Source organism: Ciconia boyciana, chromosome 6, assembly GCF_034638445.1.
Source record: "Ciconia boyciana chromosome 6, ASM3463844v1, whole genome shotgun sequence".
Classification (NCBI taxonomy): Eukaryota; Metazoa; Chordata; class Aves; order Ciconiiformes; family Ciconiidae; genus Ciconia; species Ciconia boyciana.
The window spans coordinates 44,279,149-44,303,057 of NC_132939.1; the positions used below are offsets into that span (position 1 = coordinate 44,279,149).

The following is a 23,909-nucleotide window of genomic DNA, read 5'->3' on the forward strand; positions in this document are numbered from 1 at the left end:
ATTTAGCAAGGAAATGCAACACGTGTTAAATAGCAGAGGTTGTAGTGAGGTCTGACGTTTTAACCCAGGGAAGGTGGTAGAAATGTAGCAATTGTGAAAAGCTCTGATCGGAACCATCACAGATGGTAACTGAAGCAGGTTAATTTCTTATTCTGAAACAAGCAGAAGTAATGGATTTTTCTCCTGACAGGATAGAGTACCTCCAAGACCTATTGATAATTGCCTGTAGCATGAGATTTCATCACTACTGTAGTTGTTTTTTTATTTTAACAGGTTACATTGAGTGGGGAAGGAGATTATGGGAACTGAGCCCTTTAAAGAAATCCTGCAAAACACAGAAAAAATCATCAGGTTGTGCAGAGGCTTGCGATCCTCTGTATTGTTCAGCTGTAACACAGCAACTGATTGAAAAATGTCTGTTGGTCTTCTGAGGTCTGAGTGGTTTCTGAGCGCAAATGGAGGGGAGACGGGACACCTAGACAGCTGCAGTCTTACATGCAAAACTATTTTGACTGAGGTCCTTGAACTTTTTATGGCTTAGATTTATGCCTTAGCAGCAGGACTAGGCAAAGCTTTAATATTCTGAGTTTAACCATTCATTCAGACACATAAGCTCACTAGCTGTAATGCAAAGCGTCTTTCAAAATGCTAATTCTCTGTTCTGGCAGTAAAGTACATGTGGTATATGCTTGCAATCTGGCCCATGCCTAGAAACAGGTTTCCTGCTAGGCTAATTACTCCTAATTGTGGTACTCTTGTATAGCAGTAAGGGACACTAGCAAGATAAATTGGTCTAATACTGACATTTATGGGCTAAACAATATGGACTGTTCTGTTCTTGGAAATGTGTGTGATATGAAATTTTAGTTGAACATAAATCAACCAACTAAGAGGGAAATTCGCATGACAGCTAAAATATTAAAAATGGTGTGCATCTGTGACACAGCCTTTTCTGAAAGTTGAATGACTTTGGTGGTGGTTTGATTCTTATTCCCCTTTGGAATCGAATTGTACAAGCTGGAGAGTTGTACTGGCTTCCCTGTTCAGCTTTGTAAATGCAGTGTGGTTCAAGCTGGTGTTACTGCTCTTTATCCACCAATAAGCAGTTTTGCCCATTCCCTATATCTAAGGCACAGATTCCAGGTGGAGGTCACAAAATCCCTTTTTCCTTATTTTTTGTTTGTAGAACAGATTTGAGTCATTATCTCTAGGGTAAGGAGATGGTAAAGCACCTCAGTAATTCCTACCGGAACTATTTACAGTCTGATACAGGAAGGATGTTCCCATTTAAGCCTAGATCTTGCCCAAGTTTTTGATGCATGTATGGTTTTAAAAATAGCATAAATTGCCTTCCAAAGATTTTTATCTTATTTTACATTGTTTATGTAAGTGTGTCTATGTATATATTTAAAATAAGTAAATACATGCATGTATTAGGGTTTTGAACTGTTTTCTAGGATCTGGCCAGACTAAAACTAGAGTTTGTGGTTTTTAATCTATCCCTAGCTATCTGTTGCAGTACTGTTTCACTGTAGGACTTTTGTTGATCAGTTTTTCTTGATTTTAAAAAGCTATTGCAGAACCCCTGTACCTATTTTTTAATAAAATCTGCTGATAATATGAAAAAGACACTACTAGAATGTTTTCCTGACTCAATTAAGAATGTATGTAATTGCTTTGATAACAGATAAACAATTTGATATTTCTATATATGAAACTCTGTATGTGAATAGGGCTCAGATAAGCTGCTTTAATCACTTATTTGCTCATATCTTATAATTTTATAGTTAATTTGGGAAGTAAGAGTAATCTTTTTTGTTGTATGCTTTTGTGGACTGGATGTAAATTAATCACAGAAGTACAATGTCAGCATGAATTAATTATGCAAGTAAGCCGAATGGCTATTTCATTATTTTATTGAAATGGCAAGAGTTTGAGAAGATCTTTTGTCTTAATAGATTAGCCAGAATTCATTGGAAAAAGTCTTAGTATGTTTAAGGTAATGGAAAGAAATTGCTTTCAGTACATCCTACAGAGATCCTGTTTAAAACAGATGACAGTCTGTCACGTTCAGTAGCACATCAATCATCAGATTTATTCTAATTCCTTAAGCTGAACATTTCATTCAAGCTTGTAGATTGTCTTGTCAAGCTACCAAAAGCTTCATAGCTTTTCTGTCAAGCATGGAGTTGCACCAGCAGTTCACAAATAAATGCTAAGCTGCAAAAATATTGTTTATTTTCTTTAACCTTTTATTCAGTTAACTGCAGTGTTCTTTCGTGTTATTTTCTCCACATGCGTTTATCACAAGGTATTCAAGGGACTACTTCCTAAACATGCCTCATCCTGACCACAGCCACTTCAGACCAAGGGCCACTCATTTTGGGATGTGTTGTTTTTAGTCGTAGCAGTCTAGACCACCATGGTTATGACATTCCTCCTCTACTCACAAAGGCCCAGTGAGCAGCTTCATTTGCTGCAGACGTGAAGGAATCCTACTGCTGGTGCGCACAAGGCACTGGTGTGACCAGTCTGGCTTTGTGCAGAGTGGCCGTGGTTGTGGACTTCTGCTCGCCCTGTATGGAAAGTTGCAATTTTACTATCAACCCATATAGCTGTGCCGTTCTTCATATTTATTCATCAAATTTCTCTGGGATTTTTTTTGTGCTTTACCGTGTATGTTTGTGTACAGACAGCATGGCTGAATTGAGCTCCTTGCTTTTGTTGCAGATCTGCCACCTTGGAGAAGAGAAATTTGTCTTGTGTCTTTTTTTGCCCCCCGGCCTTCTCTAATTCTGAGCCTTTTGCTTTCCTTAAAAGAAAGCTTCTGTGTAAACTATAGCACTTGCATACAAGGTATACGTGAGCCTGCGCAGTAGTGAGAACTTGACTTGAGACACAGTTGACTTTCTTTGAAGTCAACATACATATGTCTGAGCTAGTAAAACATTGGGGATGGTTAGTTGAAGTTATGTTAATTAATTGTGCTAAGAAAAGAAAGTAAACTATTAGGTTGGTGCATTTGTATAATTTACATTTAAGCCCAAAAAATTGCTTGGTAAAGTGGTTTTTCATGAACCACTGAAAGGCTTATGTGCAGGTTAGACTACTCCCTGTATTAAACTGCTAATGCTATTGCATTCAATATAAAGTTGTGACTGCCCTTTAATAGGAAAAAGACTTCCTTGGTTATCTTTTACAGGTATTAAAAAAACCCAATAAAATCTAATCTGTTTGTTAATAATTTTCCAGAACCATCAGCTTCAGAACTCTACTTTCTACTTCTAATTCTTCACTGTAACTTGTGATTTCTTCTAATATGTGTTTTTGTCATTTACCCGCAGTGCTACATTTTCTCTCCTAATCGGGTGTTTTTGTTATAAAATCCTGTTATTTCTTTATGCTGTTTTTTGATCTGCTAAATGGCCAATATGTTCTTTTAGCAGGCTTATTCCTTGAACAGATATTCTGAAAGACACATTGTACATGTCTAAAAAGGAACTGTGGGGTTGAAGCCCTAGATAAAATTAAAGCCTGAGTATATAAAAAAAAAATTGTTAAGATGTCAAGATAATGAAAAGTCAGAAAATAAATTATACCTTTTATTAATTTTGAATTTTATTCAAACATAGAAATATGTAGCATAGACAAAAGCTGGTTACAGAGAGATAAAATTCAATTTTACACTAGGATACTTGTTTTATGTATTTTACATTTATTTATAAGATCAGATAAAGGCTTGGAATTCTCAATGTAAATCACAATATGGTCCTTATGAATGCCAAGGTCAGTAGATGGAAACCCCTTCACTTGCAAAACACATTACAACTGCGGACGATACCGCAGTTGTAATGTGAATAAAATGAATATCGCAGAATGAATACCGCAGAATTAAAGTGAATAAAATGAAACCGATAAGCACAGTCTTTCCTACTGTGCATTCTTTACTTGCATTATAATGTTAGAGCTTTGAGTATTTTTGGTTTTCAAAGGAGTGAATAGGTATTCACACTCTGAGCGTCCTCCCATATATTACCTGTAGCCAAATTAACATGTCTTTGTTAAGAAGAGATTAATGCAAAACTTGCTTGAGGTCTGTGGGTGAGAATGGAACTGTTGCTGCAATAACATTGAGAAATTAGATTGGCCCTATTCAAATGGCCTTGCCTTGTGCTGGAGAAGTAGTTGATGGGATCCAAATGCTATGTAGATGATGGAGCCCATGATTTAAGAATCCATTTCTGTAATAAATTGCTTCCTATCAGGAGCATCTTCTATCAGGAAGGCTTCTTTTATCCAGAATCAGATCTCTGGTATGTCCTGAAGAGAAGGAAATTTGACTATTTTTTCAGATTTGGCAGGACAATAAAATTGATTCTGGGTCCTTGCAGAGAATGTATGCTGTTGATTTTATCCTGTAAGGAAGTGGCTCAGTCTCAGGTACCTCATCTGAGCGTCTATGCCAGTCTGAACTGAAGAAGGAGACAACCTCTAAGTAACCAAATTGCAAGCCGAAATTTGAAACATGTAGGTAGCTAACTGAAATGAGTGCCACTCATCTTACCACAAATATTTAATAAGTAAGCTGTAACATTCAGTGACAGATTTTTCCATCTGTAGTGTATTGGAGCTTTTGAGTCCCAGGGCAATAAGGAATAGACTTCTCAACATGGCATCCACTTCACAAAAAATGTTACTAGATTTGACAGGTATTTTGTCAAGCTGGACATTTTTCAGAAGTGTTGGCTTCCAAAACGTCTTGATCAGCTGCCCTTATTATACAGAAACAGTGATTTCTGCATCTGTTGCTTGTTGTTGAGACTCCAGGTTTTCTGGGCTCCTGTAGCAGTGTCGCTGAGGTCAGCAATTTGCCACTGTTACCTGAGTTAGATCACGTCAGAGAGTAGCAGCAATGAGTAGTGACTCAACAGCCCTAGGGTGCTGATCTGGTGTCACCGAACAGCTCTTCTAGGTAAGCGCTGGGGTTACAAATGGTCTTTTGTTTTCTTCAGAAGTTGTAGTTTGTTTGTAAGCTTGTAACTTGTTCCGCTTCAGCAAAGGAAGGGCCACTGCAGTGGGGTCAGGATCTGATCTTTAGTTTGTCAGGTAGACTTCAAGGTAAAGGGTTTTGTGTACCAAATGGTTTAACAAGTATGAAGTTCCAGTATAGCACTTGGTAAGCTTCTGTACAGGCCATAGCTCAGCAGCTTTCATTGCTGGGCTGGTGATCGGATTGCTGAGGTCTGCATCTTGTGTGATCAGGCTTTCTTTCCAAATGGCAAAGATCGATTAGACTGCAGAAGGACGGATATGGAGATGCAGCTCCCTGTGAGAATAGACTCACCTTCCAATTTTTGATACAGTGGGATTTCTTTCAGGATCATAACGAGGCCATTTCTGATGCGATACAACTGTGAAAGGGAAGTAGTGGACCCGGTCCACTAGATCGTTCGTGGCACCCCGACAATATAAAAGAATGGAGCACCCACGAAGGATTTCTTTGTCATAAGCGTTACGGATTAGGGTGCAATGCATGTATCAAGAGACTCTGTTATCCTGGGATGTATAGTCAGCCAGTTAAGGGTGTTTAAGTTAGTTTTCTGCACTACGGTAGCATAAATGTAGGGTGATATAAATTTGCCTGGGAACAAACTTCAGCTTATTGCTTTATGGACTCAGAATTTGATGTTAGAAAGAATAAACACAGTTGTGGGGTGTAGCACTTTTTCCTTACACTGTACTGAAGGTGACTGCTGTGCAGGTGTACAAGGTAACTCTAATTAAAACAGTTTCCCCTTGAAATGTAATTTTGTTCCTCCTCTTCACTATCCAGTCATAGACTAATATTTGTCTCCAGAATGTTCTTCCAGGATCTGAAGTGGAATTACAGTATCTGAAGGTTACTAAATATTAGGCAAAAATTATAATTCTCTTCATAGTTTAAAAGTATCTTTCATATTTTAAAAACCCTCCTGGATGTAAAATTCTTTTGGCAAACATTCACTGTCTTGCACTTATGAGAGAAAACTTACTAAAAATAGCATATGCTGCTGTCATACTGAGGTTCCCCTCCAGTTGTATCTGCCCAGTACCTTGTTTTTTACTTGGCGTAATATACACTTCCAAATTTATCTTACAAGTTACCAAAGAAAAAAAAATCAAACCAGATACTTTATTGAGAACCCATTTAGTATTACATATTACACTTTCTTTCTAATAATACAGTCATTCAGTCCATTAGCGAGATCAGGGAAATTAAGAATTGTCTGTACATCTGCAGCTCTTAAAAATCCTACATGTAATACAAATAAGCCAGTGATGTACCTTTTTTTTTTAAACTGTAATTCTGTGTAATACAATTCTATGTAAAAGTGTCACTGTTTACTAAAACAGGAATGTGATACTGTAAATAAAAGCAAAATTTTGTTCCAGTTGCTATAGAAATTAATTCAGCCTAATGTTAAACCCCAGTTATAAAGAAGTTCATAAAAATTATCTAATGTTATAAAAAATGTTTTGAAATAGAATTGTATCTCATCTAATTAAAAAGAATTGTGATTGGAGCATGAGTTTGCTAGTTGTAGGGTCTCTGGACTTCTCAAATGTCTTGAGAAACAGGTTTTTAGGGAGGTGTCTATTAATGGCTGTCTGAGAGCAGGTGTGTTTTTTCAACCTGTCCTGAAAGCATTGTGGAAAACCTTTGAAGTACTAAACTACCTTTTCCTTAGGTTTAGCTTTTTTTAGTGAGTATCTTTGATAAAAACAAAAATAATGTTACACCTCAGTGAAGTTCCATGTGATGAGTAAATTAAACTAATTTGACTCCTTTCAGGCAGGAACAACATATTGTAATAAGCTAAGTTATGGCAAAAACTGCAGCCTTTTCATCATACCTCTTTTCCCAAACCAGTCTGCTCAGCAGATGCACAATCCAGCTGAAGAGCTGAGTACAGTGAAATACTTCCTTTAGATAAGAAGAAAACACAAGAGGGCTGTGACTTACTGGCATAAGTTTTTACAAATGGAAATAATTGAGTAGATGTTGTGGCTTTAAAGTCTTGAAGAAATTAAAAGAAGAATATTGAAGACCGCTTTGAAAGCAGTGTCAAAGTGGCATAACTTTATCAGAAAAATTATGCCTTTTTTTACATTAAAGTCTGACCATGTTAAGATTTGCCTTTGACAGCAAGGAGTCATGAAAGCATAACATTAAAAGAAAGTTGCCTTCATTCATAATGTGTTTTAAGAAATATTCCAGAAGACTTTCTCCCTTCTTTCCTCCCAGTTTGACTGTCAAATAGGAAGCTATTCAGCAGTTTTTCTAGTGCTATGATTAGGCACAGAAGCCTTCCTAGTGCACATACCTAACTCTGTCAGGTGCTCCTTTGACATGAAGGGGGAGGTAGAACTCTGGAGTCTACAAGTCTTGCAGCTTCACAATGTCCGAGATTGTCTTCAGAGTTGTTCTGAGTATTTGAACTGTTGGCCAAATTTTCCCTTTTTTAATCTTGTGTTTTATCTATACTTCTGTAGCTATAAAGTCTTGATTTTTTTTTTTTTTAAATTTTATTTTTTTTAGTGATGCCAAGCAGCGCAACTTGTAATGCCTGGAACATCTGACAAACAAGCCTTAAACTGTTCAGCCCAATTATGTGCAAGAGAAAGCAGTCATCAAAATAAGCCTGTGTTTCAGAAGTGCTAAGGAAGGCTTTTTCCTCCTTCGTCTAGTAAGTGGATTGAGAGCTCCATTGCTCCACCCAGGAGTAATGGGTGTGGGGCCAAGATTCAGCTGCTGTCTCAGCTCTCTGCAACCTCACATAATTTTTTCTTTTCACCTCTGGTGTCAAGTGTTTTGGCAATGAAAACATTAATGTAGCTTCATGAATCAAAGAATAATGAATGCAAGATATCTGAATTTATGATGAGGTTGCAAGAAAGAAGAGAACAGCCATCTGTTTCTTTTTACAAAAAACTGAAGAGAATGATCTTGCTGAAACTGGCTAGATAATCCTAGGTCTTGAATTTTTCCAGGAATTTATTTTTCCATTTGTCTGTGTGCAAAGAATCTGATTTTAAGGCTCAGAACCCCTAATAAGAACTTTTTCTGTCAGTTGTGTAACCCTCAACTTATATGAACCTCTTCGTAGTTTGTGTTCTCAGAGGAATTCTTTAAGGCTTCTTCACTGTAATTTACTTATGTGTGTTTGGCTGAGTAATGTGCTTACTAAGGGTTTAAAATGACCTTTCTTCAAAAGCCAATGAAGAAATGTTTTTTAAAAAGTAAGTCTGTCCAGCTTCTTTATTCCCTGTGTTCTATATAATTATAAATTATGACAAGATTGAGGAACGAGAATGATCTATTTATTCAAATGCGTATTTCAAAAAAAAGCTGAACTATTTCGTTCGTTGAGCAAGAACAGAAATGACAGAGCTTTCATTATGGGTGATCTGACAGTTCTGCCTGTACTTAAAGTTGTCCTGCACCTCTCTCTGGGAGACCTTTTTTCTTTGAGTTTTCCATTGTTTGTAACTTTAACATTTTAGATGGAGATTTATTTTTTTCACAGTAGGCATTTCCTTCCTACTAGGTGAAAATGACTTTTTTCTTGTAAGTTTCAGCTGAGAGAAGGTTTTGGATATTGTCCAAATTAGGGTTAAAGGATAAATATATTATTTTCCACAATGTAAACAAAAATATTGCAGCAGTTTGATTGGGAAGCTGGTATGTGGTCATGTTTTACATTGCTTTCTTAAAATCGATCCGCTGTTGGAAATGTCTGTGATAATGTGACTGATGATCTAAACTTCTTTAACTTCAGCTAATGCCTCTGGTTTTTTTTTTTCCTTTTTATTTTGGTTGGGTTTTTGTAGTTTCTCTTCCCAGCTGTCTTAATTTCACTGACTCATCTCTGGTTCTTACTGAGTTCTGGCCCACCTCAGAATTCTTCTCTGATGGTTCAAGACCATTTCTGGATGTGTAGCTTGCTATTTTAAATTGTACTGGCCTTCAGGTTTCTTTGATATTGCAATAAATTTGAGGAAGCATCTGGATTAAGTTTCTAAAAACACTAGTCTGCTAATCATACTTAAATAAGCAACAGCACATGATAGGGCATGTTATATATCATACATGTTAAGCATGTTGTAAAGCACACAGCCAATGCATACGTGCTGAAAACGCTCTGAAATGTTGTTAGAGTGTAACAAACATAGAATCATAGAATCGTATACGTTGGAAAAGACCTTTAAGATCATTGAGTCCAACTGTAAACCTAACACTGCCAAGTTCACCACTAAACCACGTCCCTAAGTGCCACATCTACATGTCTTTTAAATACCTCCAGGGATGGTGACTCAATCACTTCCCTGGGCAGCCCGTTCCAATGCTTGACAGCCCTTTCAGTGAAGAAATTTTTCCTAATATCCAATCTAAACCTCCCCTGGTGCAACTTGAGGCTGTTTTCTCTCATCCTACCACTTGTTACTTGGGAGAAGAGACCGACCCCCACCTCTCTACAACCTCCTTTCAGGTAGTTGTAGGGAGCATTAAGGTCTCCCCTCAGCCTCCTTTTCTCCAGACTAAACAACCCCAGTTCCCTCAGCCGCTCCTCATAAAACTTGTCCTGTAGACCCTTCACCAGCTTTGGTGCTCTTCCTTGGACACATGTCCTGAAGTGTGCCATTCCTCTGTAACTCCCTCCACTTTTTATTTACAGGGATGAAGTTACTACTCATAGTCAATGAAGGCACTATGTACTGGATCTAGTTGCTAGATTTTAAAAAAATCAGAAGTTGAGGAGAGACTATATGTTTATTGAGTCAAAAAGTATGTCTGTGCTCACACCTGAGCAACACTGTATACTCCAATGCTCCTACTGCTGTGCAAGTGTAGTTTGGGGAGCAATTATGCTTTTAGTTAAAGGATAGCTTTCTCTTCAGGTAGTCATCTAAGAAAATTACAGCTTAGTTAATTCTCTGAAAAAGAAAAAAACGGCTGATCTGGAGTCAGCGTTGTTTTATTTCTCTGCTCTTTTTAGCTTGTGAAATTTCACATTACATCATTCCCTTCCGCAGCTGAAGTGTACGCTGTTGAATTTGAGTGGATAAATAATTTGGGGTAGATCCAATGGACTGGATATGTTGGTTTACGACAGCAGTGGAGGTGCATTTGTGTTTTCATGCTGTTCAAAACAGTCTGACAGATATGTAACTGGTGCGGCTGTATTTCCCTGCGAGAGACTGACGGGCCCCTCTCAGTCCCCACGCACAGGACTGGGTCTTGAAAGGTTGGCACATTTCTGACAGGCCTCTACACATTCAGCGCTCGTGATAGTTCTTGGTCGGCCTCCAATATCTACACTGTTTGTAGCCTCTATGCTTTTTATTTTTAGTGTGTTTGCTGTCAGGAAAAATGGCGCTATTTGAAGGTACTTTGAGAAACGTGAATTGGCTGGATAAACTGAGTTTCTCTGCTTCAGTGTGGTTTGTTGCCTCCTTTTCTTCGCTAAGTCCCTGTTCAATCTTCCTTCTTTCTGTGAAGGCAGACGAACAATTAAATTGGAATGCTTTTGGCAGGAGAAGTATCATTTCTGCTTAATGCTATTACTTATACTAGTGGTCTAGGAATCTGGCACTAAGTTACCGCTTCTCATTTTTATGGACATATAATGTTCTGTGACTTTATTTTTGCTTTTATGGTAAAAGCTAGGCTAGATTTGTGGTAAAAGAAATTACGATTTGGGGATTTCGTAATTTCAAGGTATTGAATATACTATACAATGAATTTTGCAAACATAAGCACTGTAGACTCAGATGTTTCTTGAATCATTTCCATAGTTAGCTTTGGAGCTCTTTAGTCACAGTGACTTTTCTTAAGTTTGGGGGGGAGGGATTTTGTGGGGCTTGAAGCAAATGCTTTCAGAAAGGCAGGTGAAATATCTGTATCAGTGGTCCAATTTTGTTTTACTGAAGGATGGTGTGCAAACCAGCGTTCGACATTTGGTCTAATGGCACATCATCCAGTCATGTAGCAAACTGGAAAAAATGGGGTGCTTGAGACAAGTAGCGCTCAAAATGCTGTGCTGATGCTGCTGTTGCGCTCTCTCCTCCCTGACGGCATTCTGCCTGTCTGCCACAGGGGTCATCTTTGGTTGTACCTCACTGCTGGGGTTGGGGTTTTTTTTCCCTGCTCTACTGTCCTACCCTGTAAAGTAGAAAGCAACACAGAATTTAGTGTATTGTCGGGATGCTAGTTCTGGTGGTTTTGTTTTACTGCAATCCTTAGAATAATAAAATAGGTAGGCGGGAAGTGACCTGTGAATATCATCCAGTTCACACCTCTGCTCAGAACAGGGCCATCCCCAAAGTTAGATCAGGCTACTGTATCCAGATGAGCTTTGCACATCTCCAGCAATGGAGATTCTGTAACCTCTCTGAGCAACTTGTTCCAGTGACCTTTCTCACAGTGAAAAAATCTCTTACCCATAACTCTCAGAGTTTTCTGTGTTACAACTTGTCTCCAAGAGAAGAATCTTTCTCTGTGTTCTCTATATTCACTCACAAGGCAGCTAAAACCCGATAAAATCCCCCTTTAGCCTTCTGTCCTTAACACCAACTAACTCAACTCTTTCAAATTCCTCATAAGTCATGTGCTGCAGACCCCTAATCATCCTGATGGCTCTCTGCTGGACTCGCTTCAGGATATCCATGAGAGGGTCAGACTGGATACAGCACTTCAGATGTGGTCTCGCACGTGCCAAATAGAGGGGATTAATCACTTCCCTTTGCCTGTTGGCTATGATCCTGTCAACAGTGTAATATGCAGGTAGCCCTCACCGCCATGAGGACATAGTGCTGATTCTACTAAAATATTCTATTAAATACTCTTTGGCTCCAGATAAGACAACAGCTGGTTTAAAATATACATATTTATCCTTATCCTTAAAGGCTATGGAAATCACAATCTGGTGGTAAAGTGTTTAGAAATGGAGATCTGGTTACCTACGCAACATGTAATAATTGAGCTATAAGACCAGTGAGGTGTTTACAACAAAGCTGAAGGATGGCTAAATGAATTGGCTGTTCCACACTTGACCAAAGCATATCATAGTTTCATTATTAGAGTGAAAATAATGTTGATGGAGGTGTCACATAAGAAAGCTGCTTCACAGAATGCACACCAAGATGAGAAGAGCTGGAAAAAAAGGAGACACAGTCTTTGACAAGATCCTCTGCAGTTTTCTTTACATTTCAAAAAGGTGGTGGGCAGGGGGAGAAGGAAAAGGCATGTATTGTCAAAGAGAAGACAAAACTAAGGGTAAAGAAAAGAAATGGAGGATAAAGGACAGCTGAAAACTGGGAAAGAAGAGGACAGAGCAGGCTGAAGATTGTTTAATAAATAAATACAAGCAAAGGTTGTTATTTTGGTTGTTAATGGGGGAGAGAGAATATAACAGAGAGGAGAAGAGATATGGGGCTCTCTGTGATCTAATATGCACATAAAACACTTCCTGGTGCACATAAAGAGAAAATTGAGCCTTGAAGACACTGAACTAATAGCAGAAGTTAGGGAGAAAAAAATAAAGACAAAAGTACATGTCCTTTATCCAATTAAATTTAATTCAGGAATAGGTGTAACCTATTGTAAACCAGTTGAAACTGCATTTTTATGCCTTCTTTCTTGCCTTTGTCAAAAGCATGACATAGAGAATGAGCGCTCTTTGACTTAGCATATGCTGTTGTTAAAAGCATCAGATGCAAATTCTTTGATGAGAATGTAAAGAAGCTGCTGCAGCAACAGAGTAAAAATACCTGAGCCCTGGTTCTCCATGTCTTTTCTGATTTATGTAGGTTAGTTGGAACCAACTGCAAATGTCTCATCTCCTTTTGGGCCAAGAATCAGTACGGGAGAAAAGCCAGGGATTATTACATGGCTCTGCCCTCTGGGAAGATGTTTTTACCAAGCTTCTAGATAATGCAGTTACTTCTATAAACCAAAATCTTGAAGTCTTTGTAGCAGTGCTGGAGTTTTAAATTTGAAGTACTGCTGCATTCAACCATTTACAGGGTTAATCCACTTGCCTATATTTTATATTCTTTTAAAAAGAAACAGAATATTTTGCATGAACTACTTGTATTTAAAAGCATATAAAAGTAATAGAATACCATAAAACAGGTAACTCTGTAATCAAATATCAAAGTATGTTTCTTTTCACAGCTTTCAAGTATCTAACAGATGGGTGTTATTCCACATTTGACAAATATTTGAAGAGGCTATTTCAGTTATTCTTTGACTAGTATTTTTTAACTGTCCAAAGCTGATTTTAACTTTTTTTGGGTTGTCTTAGATTTCTGATTTGCCATAAAGTTTCTTAAGGTAGTGAGGAAATGTGTGTCTTCTGTGGAGGGGTGTATCATTGCATCAAAAGTTGGCATCCACCCGAGCTAAGAAAACTATCTGTTTGTTCCCTGGGGAAATGCTTCTAGAAGGTAACTGTTTTTTATGTAGTGTACGCTCCTAAATTAAGTTTTTTAGTTTAGCTTGGCCTGAGGCAAAACGTTTCAGGATATTTTAGGAGATCCTAAAGATTAATTAATCTTACAAAAATAATACTAAAATTCATTCTTTATTTCCCTATCCATAACGTATACGGTGTTTCCCCCCTTACATAGCTTCATCCCTGCACTGTCAGTGGCAACTGTCAACTGCATCATTAAGGGGGACAAAGGCTGGCTTGGTGCCATTCCAAGGGGTGGTGGGAACTGCTGTCTTGTTCCACCAGAGGCAGAACAGGCTGTGTAGCCCTCCTTGTGGAAAAACTGAGTACTGAGTACTCAGACCCAAGACCTGAGTACTTTTTGTGAAGAAGAGGTGAATTTGGTCGACACCAGCAAGCGTTTGCCTCCTGTCACAGCAAGTAAGGCCATGATTCAGTAGTTGTCTTCAAAACCTGTCAAGGCAAGACCAAGGAATGGGGGTTCGCAGTCATCAGGGCTCCATCTGGAAGGGTCTCAACAGCCTTTCAGTTCCTGGGGAGGGGGAGTCAGTAACTGAACTCCAGCTTAGAAGATGAACTTGCTGATCTCCTGCCCAGGGAGGGAAAGCACTAGCAGCTACAGCAGACTGTCTCTAATCTAAATACCTTGGGTCAACACCACTGGTCAGATGGTTGAAAGCTGGTGTTATTGTGGGGTGCTCCCTTGTGTAATATATATTCTGCAGACACTCCGGAGGTTTTTTCCTCTGAAAGTGGAAATACCGCCACAGCTGTAATAAAAGCTATTCAGAACTGCACAAGTAAAGCTCTGTATGCTATTTTTATATATCTCTTGTTTTTATTTAATTCCTATTAAGTGTTTCTGTGGATGAGTAATTAGAACCGGGACTGGAATGCCATCCTTTTGAATAAGCCATTATTTTGTTTAGATTTTTTTTTCTCCTAAAATCCATTCATGTTTCAAGGTACTAGAAGGCAAAATATTTTGATGGCCATCTTTGCAGAATATATCCCTGAATAAATGAGGAAGTAGTAATTTTAGTTAGCACTATATTAAAAAAAAAAAGTGAAGGCCATGCAGTGAGCTTAGTTTTCCATTTTTATCTGTCATAGATGTAAATAATTCAAACATATAATAATGGGAAGAAGTTGGCAGTTTGAAACTGTGACTGCATGAGTCTCATAGGATAATGTTAACATTTCCTGTGTGCTTCGATTTGACATTCTTTAGAAAAAGGTTGTTTTTGCTGAAGTATAACCGATTAAAAGTTAATGCTGTTTTTCACTGGGCACCCATGCTGAACTACAATGTTCATGTATTTCATGTGTATGCTTATGTAATTAAGCATCCACTAATTTCTTTCTCTTTGGGAAATACTTCTGCAGATCAACACTCCATATATGAAGAGTTAAGATCATATAATCTGTTGTTTAAGGTAAGTATAAGGACAGACACTATTATTATTTTGTAATAGCTTCTTAATCCTTTGTTCTGTGAAGTGTTGATGTTTTCATTAGAGTTAAAATATGTTGCCTGTTTACAGAAAGTCTGAAATCTCAATTTGTGGTCCTATCAATTTTAATTATTTGAATCATTAGAACATCTAATTTTTTGCTTAAGGGTACACGAATGTACCATTGAATCTGTTTTTTAAGGTTTTTTCCAGTTTAATGTCTGAATCCAAATTCATAAAGAGTTGGAAAAATGAGATGTCTGAGCTATAGGATTCACAGGGATTTTATATGAAGCCTATTTAATCAGGATAACACTGTTATTAATATTCATAAAGTCAGCTGGAACACAAATGACAGACTACGGAGCCTAAAATTTTTTACTTGTGAATTTATTAAAAGCAGCTTAAAAAATTAATGGAATTTAAGTAAAGTTGACGAAAATGAAAATCTTATGTTAGCAGAAAAAATCTTTATTGGAACTTTCTCTAAGACCATCTTGCATTGATATCTTTGACAGATTTCATTGGTACTTAAAGAAGAAAGATGCATGAATGGTCATTTAAAAGGATTTAAACACATTGGCACATTAATTTTTACATGAATAATAAGTAGTTTCCAAAAGCAATTAACTTACAGTGTACAAGATTTGAATAGAAAAATAGGACTGTGACATCAAAGGGCAAAGCAAATGTGCTGTACATTTTAAACTTTTAATAATACGGCTTCTTAAAATAATTTATTTCATTTCCACAATAGGTAGAGTGACAGTGAAGGTATTTGTGTACAGCTTGGGTTTGTTCTGAAATACACAGAGCTGGAACAAAGAAAAATTTTGATGCCAAAGTGCATTGGTAAAGAACAATTTCAGGCTTTTACAGTGATCGCTTGCTTTGGAATTGAGCTTTCTTGCAGTCAATTTCTGTGTGCGGAAAATAGTCGTATAGTGACCACAGTGTATGATTTTTCTCCCATGCTGCTATATGCAGCACTGGGAAGCATTTGTTATTTCTGTAGAGGGCAAAATAGGTAGATCTGGGATTTCTTTCATTAGTAGGAAGATGCTGGTTAATTTATATTTGTGTTTGTAGGTAGTTTTTGTACTTAAATATTTAGTGTGAATTCTACGTGACTATTGCATATTCAACAGATAAGGACAATTTTTTTTTTAGGTTTCTATGTATGATGTTCAAGTAGTAGTCTTAACACTAATGCAGGTTGAATGAATAGGTAGTGAATAAGGAAACTGGTATTTAAAATTAACTCCAGATTTTGGGTTACAGTTTCGTTTTGCATTTTCACTTTTGTCTTGGTCCACCAGTATACTTTATTTTAATCTCCAGCTTTAATTTCTTTTGATTGTTAGACTGATTATTAACAGATTGTCTTCAAATGAAAGTAAAGAAAAGCTTTAAAATAATTGCATTTAATTTTTCTGATGATTCCTCCTGGGAAAATCTTCATGGCCAGCTTCTGATTGTTGTTGATGCAGCAAAATTTAACACTGAATAACGATGGTTCAGTAAGTTTGGGTTCTAAAAATACCCTATGTTCAAAGTATCTACTGTAAAGGTATCTCTTGAATGATATGTAAGTGTTGTGCATAAATTAGATACCGATTGCAGCATTTGTGTTCAGAACAACCGATTTACATACTTAGTGTATGGAATATTTTTTTGTTCTATTTACTAACATTTTTATTTCTAATAATAGGGAAAGTATACTGCAAACCCTAAGGAGCCCCAAAAGGTCTTTCTGTTTGAGTTTGATCGATAGGTTGCCTTAATCTGATATCAACGATATTTTTACTTTCTGTATGTGTAAACCAGAAAATTCCTATTAATTAGCAGAACATATTTCACCTTGAAGACAAAGTCTGTAAAATGAGCCTCTTGACTTGCGTCTCCAATGATTCCCGTGCCATAGTCTATTATTTCCAGGAGAGGGCAGCATTTTCCTACCTCAGGTACATGAAGGCACATGCCCTGCTTAGACTGTCAATGTTTCTTGTAATTACTCCCAGTATATTTGTTGCTTGCTTATGAATTAACTTGCATTTATGGAACTAAATCATTCCAATCATTTAATTACACCTGAGGAGCTGAACTATAATTGCTTGCTTCCAACTAGGATCTGATATGGCTTGAGCAGTATTAATTTGGTGTTTACTTTTCTGAGTGCTAAAAGCATTAAAATGATTGTGCAATGGGATTACATTTTACTAATTGCTGGCATTCATTAGCTGGGTAAATGGCGAGGAAGAATGACTGTATATTGTGGAGGGATAAAATTATGGTTTTAAATAGTATATTACTAGGCACATTAAGGCCCTAAGACATGTTTTAAAATACTCCAGAGGTTATTAAATACCGTATTTTCTTCGTGTCTTGCTATATGAATATCTTATTAAAATACTGCAATTATTATGAACCTTTTTGTGCAATATGTAGGGAAATGGCTTCATTGACAGAAACCTATTTCTTGATATTAATAACCTTCTATATTTTCAGCTAATCCAAAAGTAAATGAGGAACTTAGGAAAAGATTGCCAACTCCAAATCAACACAGTTACACAGAATTGAAAAAGAAGCGTACAGCTTCATTTGAGGGACTCTTGTAAGGAACTCAGTGTTCTGCGATATGAGGTGAAGTTGTTATTTTTTAAGAACTAAGCACATCAAATCATACATGTTTTTTTTTCTCATGCACATTTATAGTTAACAACAAATATAATGAGCTAAATATGTATTTCTTGAATGCTTAATGTAAATGTTAGTGTTGAATCTTAAGTGTCTGCACAATTGTTTTATTTTTTATAATCTCAAAGGTAAAAATGAAAACATCTGCCTTCTTTTTGGTATTGTATAGGAAAAGAATTTCTTCTGCTGCTTTATTAGTTAGAACATATGTCTTGGTATAATATGCTTGAATTTTAAAATGTGTACTTAATTTTTTTTTTTTTTTAACTCTTACATTTATCAGCACAATTACAGCTCTCTGGGTATTTTCATGATCCAGCCACTGCCTCTTGAGGGCATATGTTGTATCTTTTTAATAAATGTAGAAAAAATATAGCAGGGAAAACATACAAAATAAGCACAACTACGTAGTTAAAGATGAAAAATTATCCTTTGTATAATACATTTTAAAAGAGGTGCTTGAGTAAATAATAAAATTTGTGGTAAGCTTACTATATTAGCAAGATTACAAATTTATTTAGATTTCCTTGAGATATAGAATATAGTTGAATTTTTAACATATAAGAGAGTATGTATTTTAACACTCAAAATATTACCTGATAAGCATAACATTTTACCATAGGTCTTATTTTTGAGTATCGAGGGTTGTTTCTTGAAGATCTTTGATTATATGAAATACTGCAACTGTGTAATTAACTGTATAGTCTGAAGCAATATGTATGCAAATATTAGGATGGATTATTTAGCTGTTTAGGAAAACCTGCAAATTCAGAGTTGGAGTGGTCATGGGCCACTTTACCTGTATTTTATCCAGGAAATTAAAACAGGAGAAAGCAAGCTGTAAAGTGAAGTGCATACCACCATCTGTAATAATTACCAAAGTGAGCAGTCTCATGGCCTCTAGCAGGACCACTCAGTGTGATTTGGGCTGTGCTCAGTAGCATGTACTTCCAAGACCAGACTCTAGAACAAGAAGACAACTAATAAATTTTTCAATGAAGGTGCTACACGCAACAGAAAGCTGAACCAAACCATTATAAAAATTAGATATGTGAAGAAAAAATATTTTACTGAGAAATATAATTTATCATTGACTGTTAAAGTACACAGACTTTATTGTCCTGTTATTAATATTTTTAAATAATTCGTCTTGTATATTTTCTGTCAAATGAAGGCAAAGTATAGGTGTGTTATAATACATTGTTTCAAGTTTATTTATCTAGAGTTTGCTTTATTTTAGCTCTCAAATCATCAAGCAAAAGCTGGACTCAGTGCCAGATCAAACAAGTTCAGAAGAACAAATGGAGAACTGGTCAAAAGGTAAGGACTTTTAAGATATTAATAAGGAACCTCAGGTGTTGTACCAGTGCTAGGCAGTGACTGGAATGTATTTGTTCTTGCCGATATATGACTGACTTTGGAAGAAAAGAGAAAAAAAAAAAACCACAACCACACACAGCCTCTTAAAAATATTTGGGGTAATAGGAGAGCAGCTACAGGAATGTAGATCATCAGCTTTATTTTTATTTTCTGGGTTATTGAAAATGTTTTTGTATAACCTTGAGAAGTCTTACTTAAATTTTTAGTCTGTACATTGCACTTTACTTTCCAACCTTTTTTTCCTTAATGGGTTAACGACAAGTCTGAAGTTCTGTCTTAAAGTAACTTTCTTGGCTATTCACACCTGGCTAGAGTATGATTAAGCCATCTATTAATATTAATGAGTTTCTCATTATTACTTCAACAGAATATAGACAGCAAGGTAGGCTTGGAGGTAGAGGGGGCCTTGGTTAACTTGGAACTTCCATGGTTCATGGAGTTTTCATCTCCATCAGGATGGAAGGATCTTTTTGTATTTGGATGGCCAAAATTTTGCTCTCAGATACATTCTTCTATGTTTCATGGCAGCAACTTAAAAAAAAAAAAAAAAGAAAAGAAAGGAAAAAAAGAAGCACTGAGTTTGAGAGCATATTGTGTCTGACTGACTTTACAGAAGATAATTGTCACAAAGTCGCTTGTGACTAGATAATAATGTGTAGATTGAAGAAAGGGAAAGGCAGAGGAAGCAGACCTTCAGTACATCATAAAAGGGATAAAAGGGTGGATTTTTTTCCAGTGGTTATGTGTAGGTTAAAAAAAAAAAATGGAATAGGCATGTCAACATCAAAGATGCCTCCTATATCAGAGCCTGATAGCATCTTGTGTATTCCTTTTTTTGAATTTTAGACTATGTATTCTTTCTCAAAATATAATAAATGTCAAGTTTCTCATGAAGAGTCAGTTGTTTAGAAGAAAGAAGAAATACTCCGTCTTGGAGATGATGCATTTCTTACATATGTAAAGGAATTTCTATCTATATTATTGTGTAAAATAAACTACTTGTAGACCCCTTTTAATTCATGGAATTTTGAGCTATTACTGAGTGAAGTTAAAAATGTTTTTGAATCATATACTGTGAAAACAAAAATAGGCATGGTGGAGTAACTTAGTGGAGAATTATATTCTGACAATTTATACTTTAAATGTGTAATGGCTTAATCAGATTTAGTATTTTTAGACCTTTAGGGGTCAGCATACCCTAAGAATGGTTCAAAAGGTTAACTTTTTCCAAAGTAGGCAAGTGAATACCATAAACTGATTCTCTGTGAAATATTTTCTGTCTGCTTTCAAGAAATTACATTCTTCTGCTGCTCACAGATACTTTAAAAACTGGGTAGTTACTGAGTTTCATGTGTATTATTTTTCTGATGCATTAAGTTAATATTTTGTGCTGTTTAGAAAGCTATTTCTTCCAAGCTAACTTACATGTTTGTGTATCGAATAGCAGTTGTTATATAGACAAAAGTAAAATTGATACACTTTTTTTAGATCAATCATTAGTAAGTCACGTAATTCTTTATGCTTTTACTCCTAGGGAAGTTTAAAAAAGGGATTATGGATAAATCTTATGTCATCATAGTGGTTTGGATGAGGAATTTTTTATTCTTAGAATTTTATTTGGGTATTAACAATTAAATTACATTTTCTTATCTTAAAGATAATAGATAAATTACAGCAACATAATGTTCAATATGTACCCATGGTAGACATTCTGGTGCATTTTCTCGTTGAACTACGAAACCAAAGCAACTTTTAATCTTCTGTTTAAATGTCTGTGTTGAAGTGTGTACCATTTTGTGCTCCACTTGCTCTGTCATCTGTGGTATTTTTCCTTTTTGCGGCTGGTACTGTACTGTGTCTAGTTGTTCCTTGCTTGTAACTTGGAAGTTTAAAAGCTGTTTTTAGAATAACCTTATAATGATTTATTCCAATATATTTTTTAATAACATACTGAAATGTTGGCGATTAAATTACTTGTCAAAAAATAAAGCACATCTGAGATGAAATTCAGCTGACTAGATGAAAATTCAGTCAAGCAATGAGAATTTTAAAAAACCAGCAAAAATGTTAGGTACAAAGAAGAGGTAGGTTTATGGCGGTTATGCGGGATAATATGTAACCTGTTAATAGATGTTATAAAATAAAATACTTGAAAGAAAGGTAGTGTTTAGGAAGAGTATATCTGAAGTGTTTGATAGTTGAGATTTTCTTTTTAACTTTCCGTGTTGTTTGGAATATAATATGCCTGTCTGGATTGAAGACATTTATCTGTCTCTGTTCTAGTATATTAGGAAGAGTTAAAGAACAGTCTATGTGCAAGGCTTATTATTTTGGGTTTGTATCTAATTTAAATGTACTGTTTGTCTCCACAGCACCTAGTTTTTAATAGGAGGTTAGTGACTTTTTTCATTTCTCTCTAAGAATACTTGAGAGAATGTATCAGGAGCATTGGCAGCAGGCCAGTGAAGACTATGTAATTTCCAAATGAAAAATATTCAGGATCCAAGCTAGAAAGCCTAGGATGGCAGTCCATTATAAAAATAAACTTATATTGCCAAATAGGTGCATATCTTTCAATTGCAGTGGCAGGAGTGGGGGGAAGCACACAGCACCTGGGTCGAGTTGTTACTTTAGCAGGGTTTACATGCATGGTGAAGACTGCACAAACACAAATACTATGAAAACACAAGACAGAACCTGAAATTGGGTGCTTTCCATACTTACATATACATTCAGGACTTGATATGTCAATTTTCCAAAAGAGTTAGCAGGACAGGAAAGTGGTGAGTGTGCAAATACTGGAGTTAAATTTGCGTCTCATTTGACTCATATCATGTACTGTGTTTGAATAGGTGCAGCTATACTTGTTCTGTATTATATAGTCTTTCACTATTGTAATGGTTTTGCCTGCGTCGTATTTCTGAGCATCTATGATTTTTAAGGACAGGGAAGAAATTAGGTGAAGTCTTAAAATATCAAGTACTGTTTGGTCTGTTTTGACAACAAAATTGTAATTTTGCTGACTCCGAGATGAAAGCATTGTGTAATTATTTGGAATTTCCTAAAACAACGTAATAGATAGATTATTTTTAATGGCAAAGTGGTTTGCTTCCTTAAAAGGTGGTTGTTATATTTTTCAAGCATAGAAATAAATACATTTCTAAACCACTACTTAAAGCACATGTTGAAATGTAAGTCAATGGACCAATTTCACCTGTAAGAATTTGATGTCAACTCTTAGTTATGATGCATACAGACACTTCCACTGTAGCTTGTTATCCTTCAAAAGAATGTTTGTGTGGCTTGTAAAAATACGTTAAAATTGCGTGTCTAGAAATTGTAGTTCAGAGGAGATTCTAGCTTTAAAGAGATGTGATAATGTAGATTGGAACAGAACTGCAGAATCAGCTTGTACAGGGAAATTTGAAAAGTAAGTGTTTTATCTGGTGGTGAGCTGTTGTTTTCCAGTCTTGCTCCCTTCAGGAAAAATAGAAGAGGAAAACAGATATGCAGACCTAACGAACAAGTTATGTATATACAGCTGCTCAGACACATGTGCATGTGATAAGCTTACACGTAGACAGTTGTCTTAATTGCATTGTGTGTTTGTGCATGCATTGGTCTTGCATGAATGCATGGTGCTTCCTGTTAAGAATCTGGCCATAGCTTTCCTTGTATTGTCATGGTCATGATGTGTATATGCCAGTGTATTGCTTACAAAAATATTTTTAGTTCTTTTGCTGTGTACTGAATAATATTCAGGAAGTAAAACCTCTCTAGAAATATTTTTGCATTTATTTACTCCCATTTATAAATTCCATTAATTGTCAGCTATCCCTTTTGCATTCATAGTAATTGAGGCAATGTACAGTCATATGCATAGGTTATGTAAAATGAATCATCTTTTTTTGCTAACTTCCTAGAAATGAAATTCCTGTTCCTCACCATGTATTTGTAGACTATCTTATTAGAAGTAGTAAGTTGTTCTACTTGTGCAATGATTTTAATGTACTTTTTTTGTGGGTTTGGTTTTGTAATAGTAATTACAAGGACTTTTTGTCTGGAATTACTATTGTGTGTCTTTAACACACACACAAAGATGAAGGGGTAAAGAAAACTTTGAGAGTAATGTGGTGGTGTAAAGATTTTTCATCTGATGCTCTAGTTGGGTCAAAAAGCAACTAATTGTAAAGGTGCTGCTTCCCCTTTCCAGAATACACCTGTCACAGCTGTAAACACTCTAAAGTAAATCTGAAGCCCTTCTTCCAAGGCTGTAGTAGAGGCAGAATAAACCATACTTGTCATATTGAAGTCTGTTTCTTCTTTTACATGTCTCAACAGGAGATACTGTGAGACTGTTCTTCCTCTCCTTCCCTCTTTTAGCAATAAAGAATGCTGTTTACCTTGGAAAGAAAGAAGACCTGGATATTGCATGGATATTGCCTATCTGCATTGTATGCAGAACAATCTACGTGATGTGCGGAGAGGCAGAGTCCTCTTTGCGCACGTGGCTCAATTGATTAGTGTCTTCCATGTGTGCTGGGCTTTCAGCATCGAACTCGCTGTGTGCTAGTTGTCAGAGATCCCCTTGCAAAGTGGCAAGGGTAGTTGCAGGTTTCTCTGCACAGTATAGGAGGCAGAAGAGAGGTTTGCATGAGTCAAACATACAAAGAGTGGCTAGTAACTGTTGAGCAACACTAAGTATGGAAGATGAAGAAAACATCTTGCATGGAAAAAGAGAGAATAGTGTGCCATGACTGAGAAGATAAAAAGGAGCTAATGATAACTGAAAAATCTTCAAATACTGTCTGGTCTTTCCTGTAAATTTAATCACCCTTTCATGTATATAAATTCTCATGTCTCCTTTTTCCATCCCATTTCT

General features: G+C 36.3%; 1 protein-coding gene across 16 annotated transcripts in view; it reads left to right on the top strand.

The window, feature by feature from the left end:
- MIPOL1 (mirror-image polydactyly 1) overlaps positions 1-23,909 on the top strand; it is a 210,207-nt gene that overhangs the window by 16,724 nt on the left and 169,574 nt on the right. For 6 of the 16 annotated variants that reach the window (XR_012043002.1, XR_012043000.1, XR_012043001.1 and 3 more), the window contains exons 2-6: positions 7,580-7,727; positions 14,883-14,932; positions 16,796-16,914; positions 17,459-17,593; positions 18,888-18,967. Coding sequence is in view for 13 of the 16 variants with exons in the window: in XM_072864531.1 (XP_072720632.1) it covers positions 17,589-17,593; positions 18,888-18,967 (85 nt within the window). In the remaining 3 variants the exon portion in view is untranslated. Of the gene's footprint in view, positions 1-7,579; positions 7,728-13,346; positions 13,489-14,882; positions 14,933-16,795; positions 16,915-17,458; positions 17,594-18,887; positions 18,968-23,909 lie in introns of all 16 variants that reach the window. The other 10 variants (XM_072864523.1, XM_072864521.1, XM_072864520.1 and 7 more) reach the window with 6 other exon arrangements.